Here is a 17,957-nt window from a genome sequence, read left to right as displayed (position 1 = left end):
GCAAACTAACTGTTGCAGACGAGCAGAGCAAATCGTGTTTCGCGCAAAAATAAACGTCAATTGGTATTTTGCGAACGCAGCCAATGGTGTAGCAAGCTGCGTACTGTGTGTCTAGCCAATTTTTGCTGTGCGCAAATTTCAAATTTCCTCTGCTTTCGTATATCATTTTTGGCCACACATTTTGTATATTTAAGTATACAACACTTTATGTATAACTCATACGCACAACATATTTTAGTATAAAACACTTTATTTACTACTCTTGTTATGGTTGCACAAAGTTTCCTTATGCTAAAAGTCCTTCCTCGTGAACGGCAGGAAGACGACTGATTAAATTTAGGATTTGTTCACACATAAAACGTGGCAGTGATAGAAAACCAAGCAGCAACCTTCCAGTTTCTCGAAGAGAAATGAAATCACACAAATAATTTGGAAAATATAAATTTTGCAAAAAGATGAAATCTCAGCTAAATAGAAAGTAGAAATAAGAATTTAATTCTAAAAATTCCAACTTCAGCTAAATGTCATGCGAAAAATATAAAAAAAACTAAATCGTGTACCTTTCTTTGAAGGTAAGATAACTTAATCTATTAGGAAAGAAAACATACGGTATTAAAACTTTTTCTTACGGAAGGATATTGCATCGAATAGAACGCTCTTAAATTTCAAGAAAAAAGCGCTAATGATAAAGAAAAAAGTAGTTCATGAACACTTTTTATGGTCGATAAGACGCGCGTCGATTTAAGCATTGTACTCTTCATTGTCATTTTCGTAGTCATCTACCACTGGAAGGGGGGTCGTGGTTGTGGTTGTGGTTGTGGTTGTCCTAGGAGTCGCATTCGGATCGTATCGTTCGTATACTTTCACGAACTGCCCGACTCGCTCCGATGGATAATCGGTGTGGAAGAAGGACACCTTCTCACGGTAGATGGAAAGAAAGTCTTTGATCTGCGGCTCGAGCACATCGAACGCAACCACGTGCGATGGAAGGGCGCTGACTGGGTGGACCGGTAGATTCTTGCGCACCCAACCCATCGGATTTTCGTAGAACTGAGCTGCTTCGTCGACGTAATTTTCCTTCTCGTCCAGGTTCGGTTCGCAGCGCAGGAAACGCATCGTTACGTTATGGTGCACGTGGCTGTAGAACGGCGTCGAATGGCATGGCATGAGGAAAAGAACTTTTGCCGGGTTGTTGAACTCATCGCGGTATTCCTTTGCGTTCGATGCCAGGTAAGGCATCACATCGAGCGTACCACGCTGGTGCACGAGTCCGGTGTATCCAGCCATTAGACCATTGACGGCCACGATGAAAAGAGCTGCCAGCCAAATTGTTTTGCTACAAAAGACAGATGAAGACATATTATTTAGTTTAAAGATAAGATATTTGTCATATACTACTTTACCTCGAAGCTTTGCGACTCCAACGGGACAGATAATCGGCTTCAACGTACAAACACATTGGTAGTACCGGTAGCAGGAAACGGAACTCTTTGTGAGAAAGCAAGGAATACACGACCACCGTAAAGAGCACTGAGTACAAGAGTACCGCACGCTCCTTGTACACCTTACGATGGCGTACGGTTTCGTAGGATGCCAGAAGGAACGGAAACAAGTAAACTCCCAGCACAGTCGGAAGCCCGGCGTACACATACCAGTACCATGGATGCTCTCCGTAGAAACTTCCCACACCTTTGAGCACATTGTACTTCAGAAACTCGTACGTTGAGAACACTAGCGAACCGTGGAAGTAGCTGTCAACACCGACACTGAGTGCACCCGTGAGGAGCCCAATCAGAAAGTATCGCTTGAGCAGAATTTCCCACGTCGGATGAGTAGATTTTTTGAAGTGATACAGGCACAGCGGAACCCAAGGGATGACCGAAGTGGGGCGCATGAAAAATGATAACCCTACGATCCACAGGAAGCGGGTGCATTCCGAGGTCCAGGGGAAGTAGCTAAGCGCCACCATCGTCAGCGACGTTTCGATCGTGTTGGCTAAGGTTCGCGAACCGACGTAGAACCAGCACCACGAGGAAGCTAGCAGGAATGCGGACCATTTGCTTTTTTTCGTCCAAACGTAGAACCGATAGTCAGCATACGCGCTAAGCAACGCTTGCAGGACACGCGGAAGGACCGTTAGCAGTTCCACCGTGTCAACGTTTAGTAGTGCGAGCAGTTTATACAGGCCGGCAATGAGCGCGGGGTATAAGTAACTTCGCAAACCGGCAGTCCATTCCCATGTCAAGTGTCCGTATCTAAAAGGCCAAAAAATGGGTTCATTGAAATTTAAAAATATTCTCCTTTAAAGGTTAAATGGCGGCATCGGGCTTTAAATAAAAAAAAAACAAAAAGAATGCTTACCCGAACGCTAGGCGATGGGCCACCTCCAAACTTTGCCAGTATTCGTCCGGAACGAACCATGTCGTCACAAGAAACACTGAAGCGATACGAACCGCAAGGAAAACCAAAAACATACGGTCCAACATTTTGTACGAATACCCGGGGAAGTATCTACAAATTGCCGCACCGCAACTGAAGACCTCCACTAGAGCGATCGAGAACAGGCACGCGCGTGGTTTTACTATCTGCCGGCCGTTCCTTATGCAAACAAGCGTACACACAATCCTACACACTGCGCGGCGCTGGTGGGAATCGTTCGGCTTCACTTTCCGCCGCCAAATTGCCGGCTTATTCGCTGCAAAACAAATCGTTTCGACACTTTACGAGAACGTACACCACGTGCTTTGATCACTTTTTCGATGCGCCAGCGAAAGGCCGCTTCCCCTGGCGTGGTGGACACGAAAATTGGACTCCACAGTCGCTGCCCAAGAACGACGAAAATAAACTGTGCTTCTGTTGCTCTTGCGTTCCGGGAGCGATCGACGCTTGCATCATGCGTGACGTTTTGTTTTCATTCGCGTCTGATGACGTAACTTTAGCATGGATCGGAAAGAAAGAGACAAACGCAGCTTTGCGTTCTCAAACAGTCGTTGGAAATCAGTTAAAGTAACACATGCCACGCATAATTTTATTAAAATAAATAAGATATTGTTGTTGTTTGTTCGATTGTTCTTTTGCTTTCATAGGACTTTAAAAAAACAGTTTGCGTAGCCATTTTCTTCGTTAAGAGTAGCTCACTTTTTACTGAGCAATTTGCTCAGTTCAAGGTAGTCATTTGTATCTGTCAAACCGGCCGACCGGAATTTTCGGACGCTAAACTAACTTGTTTCTGCCGCCCACGAGAAAAGCAGACTTTTCGTAATATTTCTGTAAAACTGTGTCGTTGTAATTACGAAATAAACAACCATGGTTGAATCAAACGGCGTAGAGTTGACGGAGCAGGAGGCCGAGTTGTACGATCGGCAGATTCGCCTGTGGGGTTTGGATTCGCAGAAGCGGTAAGCAACTAGCTTAGTTGTAATCTTCCATTAAATAGCGCTCGTCCACTGAAAAACATATTTTATCCCCGTCGGTAGCATCCGCGCGGCCCGTGTGCTGATTGCCGGACTCAATGGTTTGGGTGCGGAGATTGCGAAAAACACCATACTAGCTGGTGTTAAATCTGTCACTCTGCTGGACGACCGGAAGGTAACGGAAGAAGACTTCTGTTCGCAGTTCTTGGCACCACAGTCTGCACTGGGAAGTAACCGGGCCGAGGCATCGCTCACCCGTGCCCAGAATCTGAACCCAATGGTCGAGCTGAAGGTCGATACAGAGGCGCTAGCAACAAAGCCGGATGAATTCTTTAAAGAGTTCGATATCGTGTGCATCATCGGTGCACCGACCGCTGAGTACGTTCGGGTGGACAACGTGTGCCGCGAAGGAAATGTGAAATTTTTCGCCTGCGACGTTTGGGGCATGTACGGAACATTCTTTGAGGATCTACAGGAGCACGAGTTCGTGGAGGACGTATATAAGCACAAGGTCATTTCCAAGGCAACCAAACAACAGAAAGAGAAAACGGAGATGGTTTGCATACCGTGCAAGCGCGTGTTCAAGTATCCCGCGTATCAAGCACTGGTGGATTACGATTTGAGTGCGCCGGCCAACGCGCGCACCTTGAAACAGAACCGTGTGGCTCTACCGCTGGTACGTGTGCTGCAAAAGTTCCGTGACGATGAGCAACGTGATCCTGCTTACGGAAAGCGTGAGGAAGACTTGAAGAAACTGCTCGAGCTGCGTGACGCTATGGCACCAGGAATGGTTCCAGATTCGGCGTTCGGAAACGTTTTTGCACAGATCGCTCCCGTCACCGCCATTGTCGGTGGTGCAGTGGCACATGAAATTATCAAGGTTGTTTCCCAGAAGGAAGTTCCTCACAAGAATCTGGTCCTGTTTGACCCTGAACAGTGCACCGCAACCGTTGTCGAGGTTGGTTGCGAGAACTAATGTTCCATGTTGTAATTCTCTCTTCAGTACTGTAATCTACATTTTATTCCATTATAAGGTTTTTCGATGTGTTTGAATTCTCCGAGAATTTGTACGCCAATAATCAGCGAAATAAACGTGATTTAATAAAAAATGTCTTGTATTTGTAATGGTGTTGTGTTAGTTACATTAAACGAAATGGTTTTCAAAAGCAGGATTATCCATAGACACGGCTTCTTTAAGCTTTTTCCCCAGTATTGTATCGATCTGCCGGGGAGACAGACCCTGTGGCTCGCTAACTTTTACTCCAATATCTCCCTCGGCAAGAATGCTTCCAGCGGGAAGATTTCTGCTGTACACAAGCGATTTTCCCAACTTGCTGTGACAAGGTTTTTCAGACTCCAGCAATACTCTATCCTTTACCGCAACTTTCTTTAGCGCTAGCTGCAGTTTTGCCTCATCAAAATCACCTACATCCAGGACGGCCCGCAATTTTTCCACAATCGATTCGCTCGCGCCCGCATTCCCTTCGATCGCACGTATATAGCGTACCATGCGGGCAAATTCCGGAGGATCCAGTGAAGCCCGATGGTCGGTGCCTTTCCAAGATTTGTCGAGTGTAAAATGTCGCTCAACTATCTTGGCACCCAAAGCTACACTGGCGACGGAAAGTTGCACTCCTAGCTCATGACCGGAGTATCCAATTGTGAGCTCCGGGAAATGTTTTCGGTATAAAGGAATCAGTTGCAGCATCGAATCCTCCGGTGAGGTTGGATAGGCGGAAACACAGTGGAGCATTGCAACGTTTTTTCGCTCCCGGAGGATGTTGTACATCGAGCAAATGTGTTCCCAGTCCTGCATGCCGGTGGAGACGACGATTGGAATCGATCGGCCAGCGGCGTAGCGTAGCAGTGGTAAGTTATCTGCATCCCCCGAACCGATTTTGATGAAGGGAACGCACAGCAGTGTCTCTAGTTCGTAGAATGACGCCATATCCATGGCCGAGGCGGTGAACAGAATTCCCAGATCAGCTGCGTAACGCTGCAGTTGCCAATATTTGTCAAGTGAAAATTCCAGAAAAGCTTTATGTTCCCCGTATGTTGTGCCCCAGGAATTCGAGCCGGCGTATGGCCGAGCAAGGGCAGCAGCAGTAAACTTTTCCGATAGATTCGACCGTTGAAATTTAACGCAATCAGCACCACAATCCTGAAATATTATAAGATCATTAGAGCAATCAAAGAGCAATGTTTTAAATGCTGATTAATACCTTTGCTGTCTTTATCATTTCTTGGGCGACGTCCACCGACCCCTGGTGATTTTGGCCGATTTCCGCGACGATGAATACTTTTCCACTGTTGAGGCTATACATTGTGTTCGTACGATACAAAAAGGTCGACTAGTCGTTTGGTAAAAATTAAAAACACTAAATTGCTATCTTCACACAAACTGAGAGGAACTGGAATTGTTGACAGGTCATCGCCCCTCCCTTTCGGGTCCCTCGCAGCATCCCATCAATAAAGGTAGAGTCCGTAAACTGTCACCACACAGAAGATGGTGGAGTTTTTAAATTCCGCAGTCGCGTAATTATCACACTCTGTGTCCCATCGGCATCGCGACACGTATTTACAACCGGCGCCCAACTGCTGGCCCAGCATCACCTGCACGACATGCTTGTACCGGTACATTTCCAAATCTTTTACCTTCAGGCTGATTTCGTCCGCCAGCGATTTGGTCCAGCGTGACGCGTCGGCCGCGGTGTAGGTTTGACCTGGAAAGAAAAACACTTATTTACAACATAGGGGCTCGCTTGACCACCTGGTGGTGGCTACAAACCTGTGAGCGTTTCCGTGAGTACTGTCTGGATGATTTCACGTATCCTTTCCGATTTGAATGTTTCACTTAACGCCGGGCGCATCTGGTACGCGGCCGGCGCCGGTGGAATGCTGGTTTCTCTCGCGTCACTCTGCATCTTCAATTGGCTTTTCACGAAGTCTAATTTATTTTCTTCCTTGACCATTGCTGTTATTGCATCTTTGCTCACACAGAACTGTTGTAATCGCTAAAACTCACGTATCCTAGCGACCATTGAGGTGGCGGTTACTTTGTTTGCTAAACAACAAAAACGATAAACATTGCCGAGCACGGCTGCGCTTGGGTTTACCTCAAAATGACGGAAAAGTTTTCTACTTTCAAACGGTCACGAGGATGACAGAATTTTGTTCAAACAGAAAATATGCTAGTCCAGTTAAAAAAATCTTTTACAATTAATACATTCTAAGTTTTGATCCTTCGTAAAGAAAATTGTCTGATTGATGTTCTGTGATATACTAGATTTAATTTCGCCGAACGAATGTTTTAAAGACATCCATAGCCATTCTACCAAATATCCTTTTCATAAGTATGAAATACAGAAACGTTCTTTTGCTGTAGTGTAAATTTCCCCGATTAATAACACAACAACCCATTTCAACGTAATTGTATATTTTGTTTCCAATTTACACCTTTCGCAGAAGGTAAGTAGTGTAAAATAAACAGAACTGCATTACGATGCATTACAACTTGTTCCTCTTACGGTCGATCCATGCCTACGTGTTCGTGAATGAACCTATTGCTGCACAATAGTTCATCCTTTTTTCACTTTTGTAATTATTTATTATATTTTACGTCTCCAGCATCCTCAACGGACACACATAACATGTAGCCTAACATGTAGCGACTTTTTTGTTGTATTAAGAAATAAGAATAATCTGGTTGAACAACCACAGCACGCTACAGCTATATAATGCCATTGGTTTTGCTTGGTGATGAATATCGCAGCAAACAGGAAATCAACGTCGTTGATTGAATGACGATCAGCAGAGACGTTCGGGATCCAACCCAATACCTTACGAAATGTCTGCTGTGTTACGAGACGCAGCATAATTCCTACCTTTGAAATGTTTGTAAGCAATACTTCTTCTTCCACTAGGTGGTGCTTATCGATAAAAATGGAAAGGATACAACCGATAATTCTAGGACAGGGAAAGAGGTAGTATCAGGAGGAAGTGATAAATGCCGGCGGGAGGGCTTAAGAAAAGAACCTGTAAAAATGCCGAGAAGCCGGAAAGGACCTAGGATTCCCTAATTCCGGCTCCTGTTCCCTGGCTCAAGTTTTGCCCCGGTTTGGAATTATCACATTGCGGAGTAGTCCAGCTGTATGTTCATCTGCCGGACGCCAATCGCTTCGAAGATCATGCGCGTATGCTGTACCACATACTTCGGGTCGACGTTCTTGGAAACCTCCAGCTTAATAACACCGACGTACACGTCGGTACAGAGCGTCCAGAAGTGTGGCTCCTGTACGCTATAGACACCCGCCAGCCCGGTTACCTTCTGATAGCAGGACGGCAATAACCGATCAAGACCCACGGGCTGCCGCTGCATAAGAATCATCACCGATTCCTTGATGAGCGAAAGCGTGCTGACACCAATGGTAAGCGCAATAAACATACTGCAGATCGGATCGGCTCGCATCCAGCCAAAGAGCTGCATCAGCACGGCCGAAATAATTACACCGACCGATCCGAGTGTGTCAGCCAGAATGTGCAGGAACACGCCACGCATAATCTGCGAGTTGTGGGACACGATTTCACCTCCACCATGGCTGTGGCCGTGATGATCGTTTCCACCATGCGAATGTCCATGATGGTTATTCGATAGCAGATTGTGCGTATCGTGACTGTTGCTAGCGCCACCGCCGTGTGAATGTCCGTGGCTTGCACCACCACCTCCGTGGGAGTGACCGTGTCCGCCACCTCCGTGGGAGTGTCCGTGGCCGCCGTGTTGGAATGCATAGATACCGACCAGATTCACCAGCAGCCCGAGCACCGATACGACAAACAAACGCTCGTGTTTCACCTCAGGTGGTTCGATGGCTCGCTCGACCGCTTCGGACATGATGAAAAATGCGATGAAAAGCAGGAACAAGCTGTTCACAAATCCGGCAAGCACTTCCGCCCGCACGTATCCGTAAGAGTATTTCTCGTTTGCTCGCCATTTCGTGATGACCGAAGCCGCCAGTCCCGCCAGGAGCCCCGTGCAGTCGAAAAACATGTGGAATGAATCCGAGATCAGTCCTACAAAATTTTCACAAAAGAACATCTATGACTAATTCCATACCGTCACGTTTTCCAAACGTATGCTTACCTAAACTGTTCGTCCATATTCCGTACATAAGTTCGACAAAGGCAAAACTCAGATTAAGCAGCAAAAAGAAGAACAAATTGCGTGAGTTGCGATCGGAGAGAATGAGTCGGGTGAGACTATTGAACTTTTCCCGTATCCGATACCCGAATCCACGTGAGTCTGTATGCGTTAACGGAAGCATTTTGAAGGTTGTTTGGCGCGCCGATAAGCTCGTAATTCAACGCGATATATGATGAGGTAAACTGTACGGCCTTAATGTGCACTGAATTGTGGGTACTCCGTATCGGTCACAAATCACTGCATTGATAAGTAAAGGTTCTGTTGGATAGAAGAAAGAATACATCGGAAATCATTAGCGAAAAACTTTCTTGTAATCGGGTATGATCATTGCCGAGTAATTTTAAAAATGTCCATCGGGTTCCAACTGTTTTCCCGTTCATCATCAAAGAGCCCACGGCCAAAACGGTCGTCACTAACACCCGAACGGAATGATAAACAATAACGTCCTCCTTATGTTTTGCTTACGTAGGCACAAATTATCAAACAAAGTTCGGCTTCCGAGTTTCCGTGTGTCTTCCCTTTGGTAAACATCGCTCGCTGTACAGCGACGGTAAGAAAATGGACTAATGACGGGGAACTTTTTTTCACCGCAGTGCTGGCGCGTACCGTGGGTTTTTATCAGTGACGGAAGCACCGACTACAGACGGTGGCAGGGAACGGTGACTGAACATTGCTCACCTTATGTTTTCGAACGGTTTGGCTGCCTGTTCTTATTCCGTACGGTACACGGTTGCTTTGTACTTCCAGGATTAGCATCGTTTGTGAACCATGTTGTTTAAAAGTGGCTTTCTAGGTCGATCAGTCCAACCGTGCCTGTGTTTTCCAGTCCGTCCCGACTCGATCACCACTTCAGGGAAGATGTATTCGCCGATTGATCACAGTTGTTGACACGACAGCTGTCGGTGGCATTTGACAGCTGACTAATCAGGCCGGAGTTGACTCAACGGTTTCATCCGATTCCTCCAACGAGCTATTCACTCCAATCCCAATTTTAGTAGCACAATTTAGCTTCTAATGCTATAAGAATGGGAATTATCATGCATAGGGAATATGTAGATGGTCCCGGGATCAGATATTTGTATATTATCGGGAACAGATATTTTTATATTGTGAATGTCAAAAAACCGAGTCTGCGTTTCACCAAAAACGCACACTTTTATTTCGTTAAGTTTTAGAAAAATGAAAATAGCTCAAACTGCAAATTATAACCAAAATAAAATTTGAATAAATATGCAAAATCATAAGCAAAATATTTACTACTTTTTAAGTAACATACCGGCATGAAACGTTGTATTTTAAGATTATTTACAGAATTCCATCGGGGAACGCATCGATTAAACTGACGTGTGAAATTTGACAGTTGTACATGCGCGTTCTTGACTGCGTTTCTGAGCTTCCTCCTTTCAATCAATTGGCGACGACAGTGGACGGTCTTTTCGAGTCCATACTTCAAAATGGTAAGTTGGAATCAATAAAGATTTCGACTAAATTCGATGTTTTGGTTGTGCCGGGAGTCTTTTCTTGTGATAAAATGAAGCTACCCTTCGTCCGGCTGCTTCTTCAAAGTGAATGAGCAGTGGAAACGTACTTGAACGCGAATTAATGCCAGCCTGGTTCTGTGACGCGAGCTTCATGCGGGGTGGTATTTGTGTATACAACCTCGATGAAAGGCATATTCCTCACGCACAGAATTGCAATGAATTGACTCGCCGCACAACAATGTCTTCGCCAACCAACTGGTGCTAATAGCCTACTGATGTGTGTTTACTATTCTGCTCTTCTTTTAGCCTCCGAAGAAGGATACCAAGGGATCGGCGAAACAGCCGCAAAAGACCCAGAAGAAGAAGGAAGGAGGATCCGGAGGCAAGGCCAAGAAGAAGAAGTGGTCGAAAGGAAAGGTTCGCGACAAGCTCAACAACCAGGTCCTGTTCGATAAGGCCACGTACGAAAAACTGTACAAGGAGGTTCCCGCCTACAAGCTGATCACCCCGTCGGTCGTGTCGGAAAGGCTGAAGATCCGTGGTTCGCTGGCCAAGCGAGGACTGCGTGAGCTGTGCGTTAAGGGGCTCATCAAGCAGGTCGTCCAGCATCACGCCCAGGTCATCTACACCCGCACCACCAAGGGTGACGATCCGGTGGCGTAAAACGATTCCGTTGTTTTGTTCTGTGCATACTGAGTGGTGAAGCAGCGAGCGAGGTGCACAATTGTGCCGGTGTAACCCGAAATTGTCCCTCGGAAGTGAATCCATGAAATCATAAGAAGCTTCGGAATGGAAAAAAATATACTTATGATTTACTAAGTACACTTCAAGCGATTGTTCTTGTGTTCACTTTCCCTTTATTCCATGCGCACTAGTTATTCTAATCATCGTTACTGCGTCTCTGTCTGCTCGTTTCTCCACGGCCGGCTAATCTATGTTTGTTAAAGCCTTTCTTCTGCTTCAGATGTTTCTCCTTGAAGTGCTTAACGCGGCGTGACTTTTTCAGATTTTGCTGCTGCTGTAGACGGTGCTTCTGCCGGAAGGGTTGACTTTGCTTCATCGATTTCAAGGCGTACCGCTTGATTTTGTGATTTAATTCCTTCTTCGAGCGAATACCATCCAGATTCAGCACCGGACCCTTCTTTTGTCTGGACTTATCTTCGCCCTCTTGAACCTTACCCGCCTTCTTTGTCTCATCATCCGATTCTTCCGTGAAGGCTTTAAGCTTTCGCTTGACTTTTTTCTCCCCCTCAAGCTCCATACCCGGCACAACGCCAAGCTGGCGCTCGTCTGCTTCGTCGTCGCTTTGTTCCTGCTCCTGTTCCGACTCACTATCCTTCGCGCCTCGATTTGCTCCAATCCAATTATTTTCCTTGGCCAACTCGGTGGTCGATAGCTCCACAACCTTTACTGTGACGTTCTCCGTGTCGTACTCCTCCTCTTGATCTTCCTCGTCCTCCTTTTCCATTAGTTCGGGTATCGGTTTAAAAGAATGATACAGCTTCTTAACATTGTCCTTTGCCTCGTCACGAATACGTTTCTTTTCCTCTTTCAGCTTCCGTTGCATTTGACTGATTGCAATTTTTTTGCGATGTAGCTTGCGTTTGTGGAATCCGGAAAGGAATTCCCTGTAATAACACATGGTAGAAACGGGTGAAATGAATTTACGTTTACTTCACAAAGTACACCACGGGAAAACGGTAACTTACGCCCTCTTTTCTGGATTAAAGACCAGCTCCGTCTTCTTCCGAGTGAAAGGCTGTACATTACCATTTTCTGATTTACGTTTCATCTCGTTTGATTAGTTTTAATAATGTATTTTAACACTGTTGTATTTTCGTGCGCTTTGCTAGTTTGCGGCAAAGAAAATGTAAACAAGTAACACATGGAAGGTAGTGTTGGGGGTGTAATCTAGAACCCAATAGCTTTATGCAGTTCCGTAGTTTGGAGCTACGGCAAAAGGCCACCAAAAAGGCAGTTGTATAACTTTTCAAAGAGATTCATTATCTGGTGCTTTTAGAGTAGGAAATAAAAATCACCACATTTATATGATAGCATTCTGTTGTTCAAATCCTTTTATCGAAGTAAATCGATATTTCATTTGCAATAAATCTGCTCACCGAGTCCGCGTTCCCAGTCTCTGTATGCAATTACAATTTGCGAAACGTCATCGGTTGTTGATGGTCCAAGAGATTCTTTTTTATTTTGCTAAAACTTAGTCGTAGTTTCCATTTGTTCCTGTAATCCGTGGACGTGCAAACGTAGCAAAATGTGCGATTCGGATAGCGAAGAATTTGCGAGCGCTGACGAGGCTTTTGAGGAGATCGAACCAGACGAGCTGGAAGAGGTGCTTGGAAGTGTAAAGCCGTCGGATGTGTCGTCGAAGAAACCGTCAGCCAAGGAAACATCTGCAAAATCTGACGTGGATGTTGTACGCACTTCAACTGCAAATGCCAATGCGTCGGAGGACACGAAAACCAGTCCCATCAAGGATAGTGCTGATGAAAATGCTAGCACGACTGGTGGTTCTGAAGAGAAAACAGGTGCTCCCATTGAGGAGATTTCCAAGGTTGCCCATCATGAGGATGCCCGTATGAAAGAGGTGGACAATTTAGATGCGCCAACGATGACAAAGGCGGAAAACGATAAAGGAACAGAGTCAGTGTCCGTCAGTAAACCAGCATATGCATTACAACAACCTAATGTTTCCCCAAAAGATGAGGCGGAGAATCGGTTGGATGAAGGTTTGAAGAACGATAAAATCCCCGAAGTGCCACCCGTGCTTCAAGCAAAACCCCCGACACAAGCCTCTGAAGAGTCGGTGAAACCGAAAAAGTTAATCCTTAAACCCGCCAAACCACAGGTTTTCGAAGAGCCGAAGAAGCCAATGGTGAAGAAAGCTGATCCAGAACCTCCGGTACGGAAACAAGCGGAGCCTGAAGCGACGGCCGAAGAAGGTTGGGATGATTTTGACGATGATTGGGGCGATTTTAATGTCGACGGCGGGGATGGTTCGCAAAAGGTTGTGGCCGCTAAATCCAAAACAGACGCTGGGGAAGAGCAGCGCTCCTCCAAGGCCAGTTTCAAGGACGTTGATATTGATGACGTTGAACACAAGTTGAAGGATTTTATGACACACAAGGACGACCCACCGCTAACGTCCGTGCTCGACCGGTTATCGACGAACGACGAGAAGCAGTCCGCCGGACAGTCGTGGGGTAGCTGGAAGCCATCGTGGAGTGGAGCGGCCGTATCGTTCCTTTCTACCGCATCCAAATCGGTCGCCTCCATTACGACCAACATTACGCAGGTGATCGAGTCCGGTATCGGAGTGCCCAACCCGGAAGATTTGGCCCGCCGGCAGGCGGAGATGGAAGCCAAAATGAAAGCCGAAGGATACCTCCGGGAGGAAAGTGAGGAAGCAGAATCGACCTCCACGGCAAAACCATCCGATGATCGGTTCGGGTTCGATCAGCTCGTTTCGGGCGTGACGCAGATCAGTAGTAAAGTCATTACCGGAGGATTGGATACGCTCGAGGGAATCGGCAAGAAAACGATGACCATCTTGCAGGAGAACGATCCGGGGTTGCTGAACAAACGGAAACTGCTCGGGCTGCAGCCCAACGATGGTGTCATCCTGAGCCAGGTGCTGCGGGAGGCGAAAGCGAAGACGGAGGAACGCGAGCGCAATCTGAAACAGATCCAGAAGCATCAGTACAAGAAGAAGCTTCACTTCGAGACGCTCTTCGACGACTACCATGGGCTCGTTCACCTGGAGGCACTCGAGATGCTCTCGAAGCAGGCCGCCCTAAAGTTGGAATCGTTGATGGCACCGTTGACGGGGAAAGCGCTCGAGGATCTGCAGGAAACGATGAGCGAGGTGAAGGAACTATGCGAGCTGCCCGACATGGACCACGACGATGCGGATGGGCGCCATACGGCGGACGAGCTGGAGGCGAAGCTAAAGGAAGCGATTGTCGATCTGGATCCGAACCTGAAGGTGGATTTCAGTGAGATCCTTAAAAGCTGGACCGAGTACACGGCATGGATCGACGACGGACGGGCAGAAGACCGGACGGCGCAGGATATCTTCGAGAAGGCCATGCGAGCGCTAGCCCAAACGACGGCCCTGTGCGTGCTGCGGATGCATAAGCTGGCGGAAATTTTACTCATCAGCGAACACCACAGTACGGCCACCGAGGCGGATGTGGTGGTACAGCTGACGACGGTTTTCTGCTGGCATTTGAGTGGCGTCGCGACCCGGTTTTGCAGTGAGTTAACCAAGGTGAAGGATGAATGCGCAGATGAAAGTGATAACGGGCTTGTTACGAATATATTCCTCGAGGTGAGTATGATTTTTTTTCCCAGCCAAGGAATTATTCTACAAATGTTCACTTTAATTTTTCTTCATCCAGGGATCCAATAGTACATCGTACATTCAGAATGCGTTCCAACTTTTTATACCGATTCTGCAGATGGGGGCTGCCTAAAGCGCGCCGAGATTTGTTGTCCGCAGGGACTCTTCCACCAGCATCACCACACGACGTCGGAGACGTTACTGTTAAGCTCCCCTCCAATCGGTATTCGCCCTGGAGCCACGCATCGATGTTACAGTCCTTTCGTACTTTTTATTGGAAAATATACATATTAGCACATTTACCACATTTACCGGTTGCTTTCTTTCTCTCGCCCTAACTGAAGTGAAAACCTTCCGCATTGAACGCCTGCAGCACGGCCATAAAATCGTCAATGTCCATCGACCGGGCGCGCTTGTTACCCGCGTCCAGCTTGTCCAGTATCCGGTCGACCATCTCCTTCACGTTGAGATCGTCCGGCACGTCGAGGTTTTTGAGCGAACAGTGCAGCTTGTAGTTGTCCTCCAGGGCGGCCAGTACGGTCGTCTGCTTGAAGGCGGCGGCAAGTGTTTTGTTTTTCCGCAAGAACGCAATCCGTGTCAGCCCATCCCACTCGGTGTAGTTAATCGGTGGCGGTGGATTCCGGGGTTCGATACGCACCACACTGGATTCGACCTTCGGTGGTGGTTTGAAATTGTTCTTGCCCACCTTCATCAGCATGTCGACTCGGGCGAGCAGCTGCGTGTTGATGCTTAGCCGGCAGTACAGCTTGTCGCCCGGTTTCGCGACCAGCCGTTGGGCAAATTCGCGCTGAAACATAAGGACGGCGCAGCGGAAGAACGGTCGGTGGAGAAGTAATTTAAACACAAACGGTGAACTGATCTGGTACGGCATGTTTGCGACGCAGATGTCGAAAAAGGGCAGGTCGGTCTTTAGCACATCACCGATGAGAATCTGCAGTTTGGGTTGAAGGTGCGTTCCCTGGACGCGCTTCTGTAATTCCGCCACAAGCCGTGGATCGATTTCGCAGGCAACTACCTTTTTGACCTTTTCCAGTATCTTCACCGTCATGTTACCAGTACCGGGACCGATTTCCAGGACCACATCCGTCGGTCGTAAGGCTGCCTTGTCGAGCATGGATGTGATGACGAGCGGGTTTTTGAGAATGTGCTGACCGAAGTCCTTGTTGAACACAATACCTGCAATAGTACGAAATGGCTAAGATCTGACGGGGTTTGAGGGGTCGAAATTATTCTACCCTGCTTCGCAACCTCATTGTGCACGCGAGACTTCTTTTCTACGCGTACTTTCGGCATTTTCACACTTTTGCCAATAGAAACTCTATCGCACGAACAAAGTAAACAATAACATGTGCGATGCTTTCGTAAATCTCTACAAAATGATACTTTGACAGCTGTCAAAGATGATAGCTAAATAAACATGGATAGGCAGTGTTGCCAGCCGTGTGTAGAGAAATTTGAATTTATGCACGATAGGTACCAACGGTAACACGTGTTACTTTTTTCTCTATAGTGGCTTATATACGGATTTTATAAAATACATTTTATCGTTGTAAGACATTTGATCATCAAGACAAAAATAGATAAAACCGACCAAGCGTCAGATTCATTGTTTTCATTTCAAATATTTTATTTTATCTCAACATATAATACTTCGAAAGAAATGATTACTCAAACTTAAACTTACGAATACCGTACACTTGCCGTGGACTATTCTCTATGAGGGAAGGGATCATCTTTTTGTGGCTGTTTGGAGACCAATCTTGCTGCGGGACTATACTATATTTCCAACCCAAAAGGTACGCAGGAGTCGGGTGGGGACTATGATTAAATAGTGGTGATGTGTTGTGTAAGGTTTATTTCTGGCATTGAATCTTGCGAACCAAAAATATGAGTCTGTTGCCTTCGACAAAACAAAACAAAAGAGGTTGTCGTCACTGAGTGAAGTTTGAACGGTCAAATAAAAAAAGATTCCGATCCGTAAACCGATCACTGTTGAATGTTTTTTTTTTCGAAAAAGAAAAAAAAAACTGAAAGATATTCACTCTAAACTACTTGCTTTCTGGAGCGTTATTATAATTCAATTTATCATGATACAACTGTATGTATCGAGTGATTTTGCTATTATCGATTTTGCTTATTCCGAAGAGACAACTTGGCTAGCTTGGTCGAAGCTTGCGCAACGCCAAAAAATAGTTTGCCTTTCCTGTTTGACTGTATCATTCCGACCTCGGATCGGATAGGTACGGGCCACAGCGCGACAAGCGGATTCAAGTGTTTGGGGGCATTCGTTCATCCGTGGTTTACCTTCTGCTGGTGCCTATCGTTTCTAATCTTCCTTTGTAATCGCTTTCTTACTGAGCCTATACTAAGTTTAAATTAATTTAATTCTCGCCATAGTTTCTTTTCCCGTTAGTATCACATTTGTTTCCACATTCACCATTGTTGCTTGCTGTTGCATTTCTTTTTCTATCGCTCTCTCCCCCATGTTTCCACTGCGTATTTGTTGTTCACGCTTTGTGTTCAGGGACTCGATTTTACGCTCGAACAGACATTTTCTTTACTTGTAAAATGTGTTTTAGATGCACGCTTTCGTTATTCAATGTTTTGATTGGTTGTTGGTTTCTCAACTCGGTTTGCAGGTCGTTCTAGTTGCGCTGCCTTTCTTTTGGTCTATTAGGCTTCACCTTTGACTGTTGTCACAGCATTTAGTTTTACGCCCATATTATTCGAATATGTTTTTTTGTAACTTTTGTTCTAAATTAAGCACTTCCGACATGGAAAGTTTATTTTATTAGACATGAGCTTCTACAAACGACAAAGTTTCGAATGGATCTTTTTTGTTGTTGTACGTTCTACATTATTTTGGTTCGTGTCACTTAAAATCTTTTTACTCCTCTGCATCGATTCACCACTTCGAAATCATCAGAAACCGTTGAATACAACATATTCGTGACTCGATGAAACATTATATGTTTGACTCCGGCGAGTTGAGTTTGAATCCTCCTAATTAATCGTCCTCCTTTTAGTTTGCTGACATCCTGAATCGTTTATAAGGATTCACAATAGTTTCACAACGACATGGCAAGATCAGTTCGACGACTTCCGATCGTTCTTGGTGCTTTCGATAAGCATTACAATTTTTAGTTCTTTCGTGTTGTGTAATCCAGCTTGATTAGTTAGTAACCCTGGCAGAAAGTGTAGGTGATGTGTCTTGTGTGTGTGTTCAAGGATTAGCATGTTTGCCGATGATGATGTTCTTGTAGTGGAAGTTGTTCCATGGTGCTGTTAAAAATAAATACTCTGAAACGCTTTTAAAAGTACATCTCTTCTGTTAGTTCTTTAAAGAGAGGCTCTTTCGTCTAGGGAAAGGCAGTAAGAGTGCGTTTCCCTTTGATCATCGGGTCTCAGATAAAACAATGCCGATACACGGTTGTGATGAAGGGTAAGGTAAAATCGATTCGATTTCGTCTATTGTCAGTAGGTCA

General features: G+C 45.9%; 9 protein-coding genes across 10 annotated transcripts; 3 read left to right on the top strand and 6 right to left on the bottom strand.

The window, feature by feature from the left end:
* Positions 1–245: 245 nt before the first annotated feature.
* On the bottom strand, positions 246–2,739 carry LOC131272726 (GPI mannosyltransferase 3). The gene is made up of 3 exons (XM_058274560.1): positions 2,362–2,739; positions 1,404–2,255; positions 246–1,336 (listed from the first exon to the last, which is right to left on the bottom strand). Exons 1-3 carry the CDS (start codon positions 2,484–2,486, stop codon positions 742–744), a joined length of 1,572 nt encoding a protein of 523 aa, XP_058130543.1. The 5' UTR covers positions 2,487–2,739; the 3' UTR covers positions 246–741.
* A 457-nt stretch (positions 2,740–3,196) lies between these two features.
* Positions 3,197–4,520, top strand: LOC131261001 (SUMO-activating enzyme subunit 1). Its single transcript, XM_058262874.1, has 2 exons — positions 3,197–3,398; positions 3,477–4,520. The coding sequence occupies exons 1-2, from the start codon at positions 3,307–3,309 to the stop codon at positions 4,387–4,389; spliced, it is 1,005 nt and encodes a 334-aa protein (XP_058118857.1). The 5' UTR covers positions 3,197–3,306; the 3' UTR covers positions 4,390–4,520.
* On the bottom strand, positions 4,514–5,876 carry LOC131261000 (sialic acid synthase). Its single transcript, XM_058262873.1, has 2 exons — positions 5,636–5,876; positions 4,514–5,574 (listed from the first exon to the last, which is right to left on the bottom strand). Exons 1-2 carry the CDS (start codon positions 5,735–5,737, stop codon positions 4,558–4,560), a joined length of 1,119 nt encoding a protein of 372 aa, XP_058118856.1. The 5' UTR covers positions 5,738–5,876; the 3' UTR covers positions 4,514–4,557.
* On the bottom strand, positions 5,750–6,447 carry LOC131261002 (dynein light chain Tctex-type protein 2B-like). Of its 2 annotated transcripts, none has more exons than XM_058262876.1 (2): positions 6,202–6,447; positions 5,750–6,151 (listed from the first exon to the last, which is right to left on the bottom strand). In XM_058262876.1, the coding sequence occupies exons 1-2, from the start codon at positions 6,383–6,385 to the stop codon at positions 5,880–5,882; spliced, it is 456 nt and encodes a 151-aa protein (XP_058118859.1). In that variant the 5' UTR covers positions 6,386–6,447; the 3' UTR covers positions 5,750–5,879. The 2 variants fall into 2 exon arrangements, with proteins under 2 accessions (XP_058118859.1, XP_058118860.1); XM_058262877.1 differs by having other exon boundaries at positions 5,750–6,136.
* Positions 6,448–6,828: 381 nt separating this feature from the next.
* LOC131271963 (zinc transporter 7) lies at positions 6,829–9,458 on the bottom strand. The gene is made up of 3 exons (XM_058273560.1): positions 9,292–9,458; positions 8,554–8,871; positions 6,829–8,483 (listed from the first exon to the last, which is right to left on the bottom strand). The coding sequence occupies exons 2-3, from the start codon at positions 8,732–8,734 to the stop codon at positions 7,540–7,542; spliced, it is 1,125 nt and encodes a 374-aa protein (XP_058129543.1). The 5' UTR covers positions 8,735–8,871; positions 9,292–9,458; the 3' UTR covers positions 6,829–7,539.
* A 553-nt stretch (positions 9,459–10,011) lies between these two features.
* On the top strand, positions 10,012–10,916 carry LOC131260866 (small ribosomal subunit protein eS25). Its single transcript, XM_058262702.1, has 2 exons — positions 10,012–10,070; positions 10,401–10,916. Exons 1-2 carry the CDS (start codon positions 10,068–10,070, stop codon positions 10,755–10,757), a joined length of 360 nt encoding a protein of 119 aa, XP_058118685.1. The 5' UTR covers positions 10,012–10,067; the 3' UTR covers positions 10,758–10,916.
* Positions 10,917–10,941: 25 nt separating this feature from the next.
* Positions 10,942–11,947, bottom strand: LOC131260864 (nucleolar protein 12). The gene is made up of 2 exons (XM_058262701.1): positions 11,804–11,947; positions 10,942–11,722 (listed from the first exon to the last, which is right to left on the bottom strand). Exons 1-2 carry the CDS (start codon positions 11,884–11,886, stop codon positions 10,975–10,977), a joined length of 831 nt encoding a protein of 276 aa, XP_058118684.1. The 5' UTR covers positions 11,887–11,947; the 3' UTR covers positions 10,942–10,974.
* A 368-nt stretch (positions 11,948–12,315) lies between these two features.
* LOC131272832 (protein FAM114A2) lies at positions 12,316–14,649 on the top strand. The gene is made up of 2 exons (XM_058274696.1): positions 12,316–14,439; positions 14,510–14,649. Exons 1-2 carry the CDS (start codon positions 12,364–12,366, stop codon positions 14,582–14,584), a joined length of 2,151 nt encoding a protein of 716 aa, XP_058130679.1. The 5' UTR covers positions 12,316–12,363; the 3' UTR covers positions 14,585–14,649.
* Positions 14,650–14,777: 128 nt separating this feature from the next.
* Positions 14,778–15,826, bottom strand: LOC131272833 (probable dimethyladenosine transferase). The gene is made up of 2 exons (XM_058274697.1): positions 15,708–15,826; positions 14,778–15,648 (listed from the first exon to the last, which is right to left on the bottom strand). The coding sequence occupies exons 1-2, from the start codon at positions 15,763–15,765 to the stop codon at positions 14,786–14,788; spliced, it is 921 nt and encodes a 306-aa protein (XP_058130680.1). The 5' UTR covers positions 15,766–15,826; the 3' UTR covers positions 14,778–14,785.
* Positions 15,827–17,957: the final 2,131 nt, after the last annotated feature.

Source organism: Anopheles coustani, chromosome 3, assembly GCF_943734705.1.
Source record: "Anopheles coustani chromosome 3, idAnoCousDA_361_x.2, whole genome shotgun sequence".
In the NCBI taxonomy this organism is placed as follows: Eukaryota; Metazoa; Arthropoda; class Insecta; order Diptera; family Culicidae; genus Anopheles; species Anopheles coustani.
The sequence above is the reverse complement of the archived record's forward strand: the minus strand, read 5'-3'. Positions and strand labels throughout refer to the sequence as shown.

Bases quoted from the DNA above. Each gene is read 5' to 3' on its own strand.
- LOC131272726 (XM_058274560.1), bottom strand. From the start codon at position 2,486: ATGTTGGACCGTATGTTTTTGGTTTTCCTTGCGGTTCGTATCGCTTCA. The intron at 2,256-2,361 runs GTAAGCATTCTT...TTGGCCTTTTAG, and splicing joins GCCCATCGCCTAGCGTTCGG to ATACGGACACTTGACATGGG. The intron at 1,337-1,403 runs GTAAAGTAGTAT...TGTCTTTTGTAG, and splicing joins TGGAGTCGCAAAGCTTCGAG to CAAAACAATTTGGCTGGCAG.
- LOC131261001 (XM_058262874.1), top strand. From the start codon at position 3,307: ATGGTTGAATCAAACGGCGTAGAGTTGACGGAGCAGGAGGCCGAGTTG. The intron at 3,399-3,476 runs GTAAGCAACTAG...CCCCGTCGGTAG, and splicing joins GGTTTGGATTCGCAGAAGCG to CATCCGCGCGGCCCGTGTGC.
- LOC131261000 (XM_058262873.1), bottom strand. From the start codon at position 5,737: ATGTATAGCCTCAACAGTGGAAAAGTATTCATCGTCGCGGAAATCGGC. The intron at 5,575-5,635 runs GTATTAATCAGC...ATAATATTTCAG, and splicing joins AAATGATAAAGACAGCAAAG to GATTGTGGTGCTGATTGCGT.
- LOC131261002 (XM_058262876.1), bottom strand. From the start codon at position 6,385: ATGGTCAAGGAAGAAAATAAATTAGACTTCGTGAAAAGCCAATTGAAG. The intron at 6,152-6,201 runs GTTTGTAGCCAC...GTTGTAAATAAG, and splicing joins ACTCACGGAAACGCTCACAG to TGTTTTTCTTTCCAGGTCAA.
- LOC131271963 (XM_058273560.1), bottom strand. From the start codon at position 8,734: ATGCTTCCGTTAACGCATACAGACTCACGTGGATTCGGGTATCGGATA. The intron at 8,484-8,553 runs GTAAGCATACGT...AAAATTTTGTAG, and splicing joins AATATGGACGAACAGTTTAG to GACTGATCTCGGATTCATTC.
- LOC131260864 (XM_058262701.1), bottom strand. From the start codon at position 11,886: ATGAAACGTAAATCAGAAAATGGTAATGTACAGCCTTTCACTCGGAAG. The intron at 11,723-11,803 runs GTAAGTTACCGT...GTGTTATTACAG, and splicing joins TTTAATCCAGAAAAGAGGGC to GGAATTCCTTTCCGGATTCC.
- LOC131272832 (XM_058274696.1), top strand. From the start codon at position 12,364: ATGTGCGATTCGGATAGCGAAGAATTTGCGAGCGCTGACGAGGCTTTT. The intron at 14,440-14,509 runs GTGAGTATGATT...TTCTTCATCCAG, and splicing joins TTACGAATATATTCCTCGAG to GGATCCAATAGTACATCGTA.
- LOC131272833 (XM_058274697.1), bottom strand. From the start codon at position 15,765: ATGCCGAAAGTACGCGTAGAAAAGAAGTCTCGCGTGCACAATGAGGTT. The intron at 15,649-15,707 runs GTAGAATAATTT...GTACTATTGCAG, and splicing joins CAATGAGGTTGCGAAGCAGG to GTATTGTGTTCAACAAGGAC.